Source organism: Mustelus asterias, chromosome 8 (genome assembly GCF_964213995.1).
Source record: "Mustelus asterias chromosome 8, sMusAst1.hap1.1, whole genome shotgun sequence".
In the NCBI taxonomy this organism is placed as follows: Eukaryota; Metazoa; Chordata; class Chondrichthyes; order Carcharhiniformes; family Triakidae; genus Mustelus; species Mustelus asterias.
The window spans coordinates 50,859,099-50,870,468 of NC_135808.1; the positions used below are offsets into that span (position 1 = coordinate 50,859,099).

General features: G+C 45.1%; 1 gene segment (V, D, J or C); it reads left to right on the forward strand.

Moving 5' to 3' along the window:
* Positions 1-993: 993 nt before the first annotated feature.
* Positions 994-11,147, forward strand: LOC144497153 (Ig kappa chain V region Mem5-like). The segment is given in 4 exon segments: positions 994-1,143; positions 1,330-1,631; positions 3,308-3,353; positions 10,290-11,147. Coding segments are annotated over 4 exon segments (726 nt in total).
* Positions 11,148-11,370: the final 223 nt, after the last annotated feature.

Consider the following 11,370-nt stretch of genomic DNA (forward strand, 5'->3'; position numbering starts at 1 on the left):
GGCCACATTTGGAATACTGTGTACAGTTCTGGTCACCCTGTTATAGAAAGGATATTATTAAACTAGAAAGAGTGCAGAAATGATTTACTAGGATGCTACCGGGACTTGATGGTTTGGGTTATAAGGAGAGGCTGGATCGGCTGGGACTTTTTTCTCTGGAGCGTAGAAGGCTGAGGGGTGATCTTATAGAGGTCTATAAAATAATGAGGGGCATAGATCAACTAGATAGTCAATATCTTTTCCCAAAGGTAGGGGAGTCTAAAACTCGAGGGCAGAGGGTTAAGGCGAGAGGGGAGAGATACAAAAGTGTCCAAAGGGGCAATTTTTTCACACAGAGGGTGGTGAGTGTCTGGAACAAGCTGCCAGAGATAGTAACAGAGGCGGGTACAATTTTGTCTTTTAAAAAGCATTTAGACAGTTACATGGGTCAGATGGGTATAGAGGGATATGGGCCAAATGCAGCAATTGGGGTTAGGGGTTTTTAAAAAAAGGGCGGCATGGACAAGTTGGGCTGAAGGGCCTGTTTCTATGCTGTAAACCTCTGACTCTATGACTCTATGAGATAAAGTGATGGAGAAACTGAGAGGAAGAGAGGGAGGGAGAATGAGAAGAGAGAAAGAAAGAGTGAATGAGAGGGTAAACAAGGAGTGTGAGATGGGAAGGACAAGAAAGGGAGACAGCGAGAGTGTGGTGGATAGAAACAGAGACTAATGGAGAGTTACTCAGAGAGTGAAAGAGACAACAATGAGGGAGAGATATTAATAGAGTGAGGGAGACAGACTGAGGGACAGATATTGAGAGAGAAAGACTGAGACTGAGAGAGAGACTGAGGGACAAATATTGAGAGAGAGAGAGAGAGAGAGCGAGACAATGAGTGAGGGAGAGATTTCGAGAGACAGAGACTGAGGGACAGAGACTGAGGGAGGGAGAGAGAAGAAGAGGAAGTGAAAGGTGCTGACGTGGTTTCTCTGGGTCAGACCATTTACAAACTGAGGAACAGGCAGTGAGACTCTGACAGGCTGCAGCTTTATAAAGCAGAGCCCAGTGAAGGGAGAGTTTATCAGTAACCAGGCACAGGGACACGACCACACACCATGATTTCAGCCATCCAGCTGCTCTGGCCTCTGGCATTCTGCATCGCAGGTACAAATCTCTCTCCTTCCACCTTGAATATTTTCCTGCTCTCCATTTCAATCCAATTCTCCTGACTTGTGATTGAAGGGAAAATGCTGAAAGGAGAGGAACAGTCAGTGTCTCCAACAAAATCTCATTGTACAGCATCTTTCTGTGACAGTTCTTACTTCACTCTGTTTCTCTATTACCCCTCAGGTATCAGTGGAGACATCATCATGACCCAGTCTCCCCCGGTGCTGTCAGTGAGCCTGGGCCAGACCGCCACCATCACCTGTACGGCCAGTCAATCTGTTAGCGATTACGTGAGTTGGTATCAACAGCGGGAAGGACAGAAACCGGCTCTGCTGATCTACTATGCATCAACTCGATTCACAGGAATATCCGACCGATTCACCGGCAGTGGATCTGGGACACGATACACCCTGACAATCAGCAATGTACAGAATGAGGATGTCGCTGATTATTACTGTCAGCAATATGACAGCTACCCCTACACAGTGATACAGAGCCTTACAAAAACCCCAACACACACAGCACCACCTCCTGTACTGACACATCCCAGAGTGTTATATAATATATAGTAATGGACACACAGCACCACCTCCTGTACTGACACATCCCACAGTTTTATATAATATATAATAATGGACACACAGTCCCACCTCCTGTACTGACACATCCCACAGTTTTATATAATATATAATAATGAATACACAGTCCCACCACCTGTACTGACACATCCCACAGTTTTATATAATATATAATAATGGACACACAGTCCCACCTCCTGTACTGACACATCCCACAGTTTTATATAATATATAATAATGGACACACAGTCCCACCTCCTGTACTGACACATCCCACAGTTTTATATAATATATAATAATGGACACACAGTCCCACCTCCTGTACTGACACATCCCACAGTTTTATATAATATATAATAATGAACACACAGTCCCACCTCCTGTACTGACACATCCCACAGTTTTATATAATATCTAATAATGGACACACAGTCCCACCTCCTGTACTGACACATCCCACAGTTTTATATAATATATAATAATGAACACACAGTCCCACCTCCTGTACTGACACATCCCACAGTGTTATATAATATATAATAATGGACACACAGTCCCACCTCCTGTACTGACACATCCCACAGTTTTATATAATATATAATAATGAACACACAGTCCCACCTCCTGTACTGACACATCCCACAGTTTTATATAATATATAATAATGAACACACAGTCCCACCTCCTGTACTGACACATCCCACAGTTTTATATAATATATAATAATGGACACACAGTCCCACCTCCTGTACTGACACATCCCACAGTTTTATATAATATATAATAATGAACACACAGTCCCACCTCCTGTACTGACACATCCCACAGTTTTATATAATATATAATAATGGACACACAGTCCCACCTCCTGTACTGACACATCCCACAGTTTTATATCATATATAATAATGGACACACAGTCCCACCTCCTGTACTGACACATCCCACAGTTTTATATAATATATAATAATGGACACACAGTCCCACCTCCTGTACTGACACATCCCACAGTTTTATATAATATATAATAATGGACACACAGTCCCACCTCCTGTACTGACACATCCCACAGTTTTATATAATATATAATAATGGACACACAGTCCCACCTCCTGTACTGACACATCCCAGTTTTATATAATAGATAATAATGGACACACAGTCCCACCTCCTGTACTGACACATCCCACAGTTTTATATAATATAGAATAAAGACAAGAAAGGAAACTGGACAAATTATTTGCACTGTCCACTACACACTCCAGTCCCTGTGGTGTCCACCGCTCGCTGAAGGCCTCGAGTTTCCCTCTTACTCTCCATGTCCACATATGAAGAGCAACTGAAAGATTTATCATCTCAAATTAGAATTCTCAACTCTCCCAACAAAACACTGAGACATTGAGAGAAACAGAGAGAGAGAAACAGAGAGAGAGAAAGAGTGAGAGAGAAAGAGTGAGAGAGAAACAGAGAGAGAGAAACAGAGAGAGAGAAAGAGTGAGAGAGAAAGAGTGAGAGAGAAGAGATGAGTGAGTGAGTGAGTGAGGCAGAGAGCAGAGGTTTTTGTACAGCTTCTGCACTGGAAGCTGTCAGTGTGCCTTACGTTCGGTAAAGGAACCAAACTCAGACTGAGTAAGTAAAGCCCAATCCTCCGTTATTAACCCTTTCAATGCTGAAACTTTCTCAAACACAAATGCTGAATAGTTGAAGGTGTTGGTGAGGAAGCTGCAGTCAATGAAATGGTTGATTGAAGAACATTGTGTGGAACAGGGAGCCCAGCTGTATTTCTTTCCTTCCATTCCCCCCTTTAAGCAACAAGATATAAGTAAGCAGCTTTTACCCACCGTGTGGAGGAGATCTGGACGTTTGCAGACTGTGCTCACATTCCTGCAGCATGGAGTGAAATCACTCTCTAGACTCCTGTCAGTCTCAGTGTGACACACACAGGCAGAGTTTGATGTGAAGTCGGACTCCCTGTCACACTCTCTGATATAACTGATCACAGCACCAGCACAGTGAGACACCGAGGTGCCACCTCCCCCAGCTTTCACTCTGCTCTCTCCACTCCCTGCTTATCTCTTGCTAAAGTTCTGATGACAAACAGCTACAGCAGGGCCCACAATCCAGTGGCTTCAGTGTTCCAGGCTTTTGGGGAGACTCTCAGTTACTTTCTCTTTGGGACGAGTTCAGTCCGATATTTATCCCGGATCCAACGTCACTGAAAATGCTGATTGTTCTCATTGCATTGTGTGGGATCTTGCTGTGTACACGTTGTGACCAGTCCTCAGACAAAGTCCCTCATTTGTTAACTTCCTGAACTGGATCCCAATTTTGTTTTGCTCCTGGGTGAGGAGTAATCAGCTGGATCCCTGACTTTATTCAACCCCGCCCTCGATTGGTCACAACAAGGTTCATTTAAAATGGATCCCTTCACCCGTGGAAACCTTACACAGTCCGCGTAGTCCTTTATTAGCCATTGAATGGCTACAGTGCAGAAGGAGGCTATTCAGTCCATCAAATCTGTACCAACTCTCTGAAAGAGCTTCTTACCCAGGCTCCCCACCCTATCCCTGTAACCCTGCGCATTTACCATTGCTAATCCACCTAAAGGACACATTAGGGGTAATTTAGCATGGCCAATCCATCTAACCTGCAGACTTTTGGACTGTGGGAGGAAACCGGACCATCCGGAGGAATGTCTCAACTCACATTCTGTCACACCCGCACCAGTACACACAGCTCAGGTGTGCAGTTGGATTTTTAACCCATTTCCCTGTTGTTTCCTGAAAGGTAACAAACAAACATGTCTTTCACCCCAGAGTCGGTTTACTTTGAACTCAGACGATTTCCACATTCTGAGGTATAACTCAACAGGAGATGGGTTTTAAATGTCTGCTGAGATGTGACAATCAGTCTCCATTGTTTCCGTAACAAAAGGAGATTAAAGTTTAGTGTTAGGCATTTTTTCTATCTCCATTTCTATTTCCTGTTTGATGAAATCCCTGACATCTTTCAGGTGTGACATTTCATCTTCTCTCAGGACAATCAGTCAAATATAACCCACATCGGAATTTTCCAGAAGCTGGTCACTTTACATTCTCGGCCATCTTGGCTCAGTCAGAGTGTCATAGAAATTTACTGCACAGAAAGAGGCCCTTCAGCCCATCCTGTCTCTGCCGGCCATTGAGCACCCAACTATTCTAATCCCATTTTCCAGCACTTGGTCCGTTGCCTTGTATGCTTTGGAATTTCAAATGCTCATCTAAATACTTCTTAAATGTTGTGAGGGTTCCTGTGTCTCCCACCCTTTCAGGCAGTGAGTTCCAGATTCCCAACAGCCTCTGAGTGAAAAAGTGTTTCCTCCAATCCTTCAAAATCTTCTGCTTCTGAAATTAAATCTATGCTCCCTGGTTATTGAATCTGCTGCTAAAAGGGGAAAAGTTTCTTCGTATCTGCTCTATGTCTTCATAATTCTGACCTGCTGCGGTTATACAGGTCATTGGTGAGGCTGCACTGGGAATATTGTGCGCAGTTTTGGTCTCCCTATCTCAGGAAAGATATTTTTGCTCCAGAGGGAGTGCAGAGAAGGTATCCCAGACTGATTCTTGTTAGAATGGGACTGATGAATGAGGAGACATTGAGTTGGTTAAGACTTATATTCACTGGAGTTCAGAGGAATAAGGAGGCAACTCATGGAGACCTATAAAGCTCTAACAGGTTCGGGGGATTAGTGAGGGAAATACATGGGGTTATGGGGTAAGAGTCGATGCAGACTCGATGGGCCGAATGGCCTCCGCCTGCACTTTAGGGATTCTATTGTCCATGTCTGTGCCGGCCACCAAGCACCTATCTATTCCAATCCCATTTTCCAGCATTTGGTCCGTTGCCTTGTATGCTTTGGAATTTCAAGCGCTCATCTAAATGTTTCTTAAATGTTGTGAGGGTTCCCACCTCCACCACCCTTTCAGGCAGTGAGTTCCAGATTCCCAGCACCCTCTGGGTGAAAAGATTTCCCTCAAGACTCTCAAAATCTGCTGCCTCTGTGATTAAGGGGAAAAGTTTCCTCATATCTACCCTATCTCTGTCCCTCGTAATTCTGTCTTTCTGCAGTTATACAGGGCCTTGGTGAGGCCACACTGGGAATAATGTGTACAGTTTTACTCTCCTTATCTGAGGAAGGATGTTTTTGCGACAGAGGGAGTGCAGCAAAGGTTTACTGGAATGATTTCTGCGATAGTGGGATTGATGTAGGAGGAGAGATTGTGTTGGTTAAGATTATATATTTTTTAAAGTTTATTTATCAGTCACAAATAGGCTGACATTTACACTGCAATGAAGTCACTGTGAAAATCCCCATGTGGCCACACTCCGGCGCCTGTTCGGGTATACTGAGGGAGACTTTAGCTTGGCCAATTCACCTCACCTGCACACCTTTTGGACTGTGGGAGGAAACCGGAGCACCTGGAGGAAACCCACACAGACATGGGGAGAATGTGCAAACTCCACACAGACAGTGACCCAAGCCGGGAATCGAACCTAGCCCCCTGGCACTGTGAGGCAGCAGTGCTAACCACTGTGCCACCGTGCTGCCCCCACTGCAGTTCAGAAGAATGAGGGGAGAATCGTATAAAAATCTATAAAATTCCAACAGGATTAGACAGGGGAGATACAGGAAGCATGTTCCCAGTGCTGGGAGCGTCCAGTTTGAGGCGTCATAGTCTGAGAATATGGGGTAAACCTTTTAGGACTGAGGTGAGGAGAAATTCCTTCACCCAGAGAGGCGTAAACCTGTGGAATTCACTACCACAGAAAGCAGTTGAGGCCAAAATATTGTACGTTTTCAAGAAGGAGTTAGATTTAGCTCTTGGGGTGAATAGGATCAAAGGATTTGAGGGGGAAGACAGGATCTGGCTCCTGATTGGATGATCAGAAATGATCATGATGAATAGTGGAGCAGGCTCAAAGGGCCGAATGGCCTCCTCCTGTTCCTATTTTCTGTGATTCTATGCAGACCAGCATTTATCACCCATCCCTAATTGCCCTGGTGAAGTTGGTGCTGAGGTGGTGGAATAAGTTCTACTCCAATGAGTATCGGCCCAACCTGCTCAAGCTTTCTTCATAAGACAATCCATTACTCAGTGGAATCAGCCTCGTGAACCATCTCTGAACTCTTTCCAATGCTACTATATCCTTTCTTAAGTATGGAGACCAAAAGTGTCCACAATATTCCAGGTGTGATTTTCTCAAGGTGCTGTACAGCTGCAGCAAAACATCCCTACTTTTATACTCATCCTCATTGCAATGAAGAGCAACATTCTATTTGTCTTCCTAATTTATTGCTGTTCCTGGATGGAAAGACATCCAGATCACTCGATAGAATCTCTCCAGTTTACTAGTATTCTGCTCAATCCTCCTGCCAAAGTGGACAACCTCACATTTTCCCACATTATACTCCATCTGTCAATGTTTTCCCACTCGCTGAACCTATCTCTATCCCTTTTCAGACTCTGCATCCTCCTCACAACTTGTATTTCTACTTTTCATTTTATCATCAGCACGTTTAGTGACATTCCTCTCATTCCCTTCATCCAGCTCATTAATATAGATTGTAAAGTTAAACCCCAAACAACAACCATCTTCCATTGTGCTGGGTATAACTCCAACCAGCGGAGAGTTTTCCCCTGATTCCCATGGGCTCCAGTTTTGCGAGGGCTCCTTGATGCCACACTCGGTCAAATGCTGCCTTGATGTCAAGGGCAGTCACTCTCACCTCACCTCTGGAGTTCAGCTCCTTTGTCCATGTTTGAACCAAGGCTGTAATGAGGTCAGGAGCTGAGTGATCCTGGCGGAACACTAACTGAGTGTCAGTGAGCAGGTTATTGCTGAGTAAGTGCTGCTTGGTAATCGCTCTGGATATGTTCAGATCACATTGCTGATGATCGAGAGTAGACTGATGGGGCGGTTATTGTGCGGATTGGATTTGTCCTGGTTTTTGTGCACAGTTCATAACCGGGTAATTTATCACAATCTTGGGTTGATGCCAGTGTTGTAGATGTACTGGAACAGCTTGGCTAGGGACGCGGGAAGTTCTGGAGCACAAGTCTTCAGGACCTCCAGAGGAGGTCGAGATGGATCATCCACGCGGCACTTCTGGCTGAAGATTGCTGCAAATGCTTCAGCCTTATCTTTTGCACTGATGTTCTGGGTTCCTCCGTCATTGAGGATGGGGATATTTGTGGAGCCTCCTCCTCCAGTGAGTTGTTTAATTGTCCACCACCATTCACGGCTGGATGTGGCAGGACTGCAGAGCTTTGATCTGATCCATTGTTTGTGGGATGGTTTAGCTCTGTCTATCACTTGCTGCTTCTGCTGTTTGACACACAGTCCTGTGTTGTAGCTTCACCAGGTTAACACCTCATTTTTCAGTATGTCTGCTGTTGCTCCTGCCATGTCCTCCTGCACTCTTCATTGAACTGAAAGCAGCAGAGAATCCACAGAAACAGACTGATGTTTGTCTGATTTGTCTGTGTGTTTATTAGATGTGACTGAGCAGATAGCAAGAGTTTCAGCAGCAACAAAGACATTTCTCTAGTTCACCTCCCACTTTCTGCATCCACTTCCAAAATCCTCATGGGGAAAGGGCTCAGCACCTGTCAGCGACTGGTTAAATGTCCCCCCTCTAGACTATAGGCTTTCCATAATCTGCTCTCCATCTCTCTCCTGAAGACACTCTCTCTGGCTGGGGAACAGCTCCACCCTCCCCAAGTGGCCTCATTCCTCATTTTTCAGTATGTCTGCTGTTGATCCTGCCATGTCCTCCTGCACTCTTCATTCAACTGAAAGCAGCAGAGAATCCACAGAAACAGACTGATACCTCAAATCCCACATCATCCAGGCTGAGATCCAGTGCAGTATCGAAGGAGTGCTGCACTGTCAGAGGTGCCGTCTTTCAGATGAGACAAACTGATATCTGTCCTCTCAGGGGGTGTGAAAGATCCCATGGTACCATTGGAAGAAGGGCAGGGGAGTTCACCCCGATGTGCTGGTCAATATTTATCCCTCAATCAACATCACTACAAATCTGCTTATCTGTTCATTCTCACTCTGCTCCCTGGGATCTTGCTGTGCACAATGAGCTGTAAAACACTTTGGGACATTCTGAGGTGATGACAGGTGCTATAGAAATGTAATTCTGTCTTTGAGGTTGGAGATTCCTGATCCTAACCCTCACTCATTATTCACACACGCGCACCCTCCAGAGTTCATGGGGTCATTCGGAGCAGTGACCCTGTCTGACCCCTGGACACTGAGACGAATTCTAACCTCACCCTTGACCTCAGCCAAGTGCTGGGGGTAAGGTTTGAAATGAAATCTAGAAGCTTCTACACTGACAGCCAATCAGAATCCTGTGTGAAGTGTGTTGATCCAAGTCTGCTCCAATGTTCTGGGATAAAGTTCTCCTGATCTGTGTGTGATCTGAGGTTTGTTGATGCTCAACCTGTTTCCCCCAGACAGACTGAACAATAATTCCAGCTTCCTGACTGGTTAACAGTCTCTTAAAGGGACACTGTGTCTTTAAATACTCTCACTATTAACCATTTCAGTGCTGAATTTGTTGTAACTTTCTTTATATATGTTTCAGCAACATTGCAAAATGATTCAACCAGCTTCAAACCAAACCTTTACCCCCAGACACTGAACTAATTTGAAATCGAACGTGCCACTTTCCCATTATCCGTCCTCCAGTCCTCCCACACCACACCTGTAGCCAGAGAGGATTGGAAAATAATGGTCAGAGTCTCTGCTTTTTCTTCCCGTGCTTCCCTTCGCATCCTGGGATACATTTCACCCGGGCCTGGGAATTTCTCCACTTTCAAAGATGATAAGCACATTAATATCTCCTCCCACACTATCATTATCCCATTGATTATTTCACAATCCCTCCCCTCCTGAACTACAATGTTAGCTTTATCCCTCTCATTTGTGATATCTGATGTAAATTATTCATGACGAACCATCACCGTGTCTTCTCCCTCCACACACAAGTTATCTTTTTGATCTCTAATCAGCCCCATTCATTCCTTAGTTATCCTCCTTGCAATGTCCCACGCTATTGCTTGATGAACATATTTGTTCTGAACTCTATCTCCAGCTCGAATATCCTCCCACTGCTCTGACACTGATTTACCTTCAAGTCGCTGTTTCCTCTCCATTTTGGCAAATCCCAGTTTAGTGAAATTGGCCTTTTCCCAATTTAAAACCTTTACTCTTGATCGATCTTTCCTCTTTTCCATAACTACTCTAAATCTAACTGTATTATGATCACTATTACCCAAATGCTCTCCCACTGATACACCTTCCACATGCTGAGATTCATTCCATAAAACTGCCCAAAACTGCCCCTTCTCTTGTTGGGATTGTTCCGTGCTGGTTAAAAAAGATCCCCCGGAATGGATTTTCGGAATTGTGTAACGTTGAAACATTGACACTGATTTGATCCCAGTTAATATTCGGGAAGTTGAAAGCCTGAAAATGGCAGTGATTAAAATTCCTTCTCTTCTCTTTCAGCCCGTGAGAATTCACAACCCACGCTGACCCTGCTGCCCCCCTCCCCGGAGGAGGTCAAGACCAAGGGCACTGCCACCCTGGTGTGCCTTGCCAATCACTTCTATCCCGATGAGGTGGAGGTGAAGTGGAAGAAGGATGGTGCAGCCATTTCCAACGGGATTCAGACCAGCAACTACCTGCGAGCTTCAGACAACACCTACAGCGTCAGCAGCCTGCTGACCCTCTCTGGCTCCGACTGGGAGTCCAACGCCCGCTTCTCCTGTGCCCTCACCCACGTGAGCCTCTCCTCTCCCCTCAGCAAGAGCGTCAGGAGATCAGAATGTGCCTAGAGTGTTAGAGACAGTCCACAGAGGAGACACAACTTGGAATAGAACAGGGGTGAGCTGGGAGGGCAAAGGTCACTGTCAGCACTGAGTTACAACTCTCTTCCTTCTCGGGACTGGGTCTGAGACACTTCTGAGGGTCAGAGGTTAAAGCACGTTATTGGGATAGTGCAGAGGGAGCTTTACTCTGTATCTAACCCCGTGCTGTTCCTGTCCTGGGAGTGTTTGATGGGGACAGTGCAGATTCGTGATAACAAGTATAACCTCTGGAAGATGCTGAAGAGTGTCAGCTGTACAATAATAATGTGACCCTGTGAAGTGTCTGCTTCAGTAAACCAGACCTCCTTCCTGCTCACCCTGCAGTTACAATTGAAGCTTCAGTCACTGTTTAAAGGGACAGGATTCTCATGCTATTGAGAAAATCTCCACAAGTGTTTTAATAAACCTCCATTCTCCCTGTGAATTTCTCCAGCTTCCTCTGGCTGGGCTGTTTTTTCTGTCAATGTCAATGTGTAAAAGGTAATAAACATTAAGAATATTCCGTTTCTGTCTGGTGAGTGCTTTGGAAATGTCCCATCTCCCCATCAGCTGATTGGCTGCATTTCACCAAGTGATTGTCCTGATTGGCTGCTTGGACTGTCAATCAATGACAGGATGCAGCAATGCCTGTGTTGCACTGGAGGACACAGGAAGAAGTTTAACAACACCAGGTTAAAGTCCAACAGGTTTATTTGGTAGCAAAAGCCACACAAGCTTTC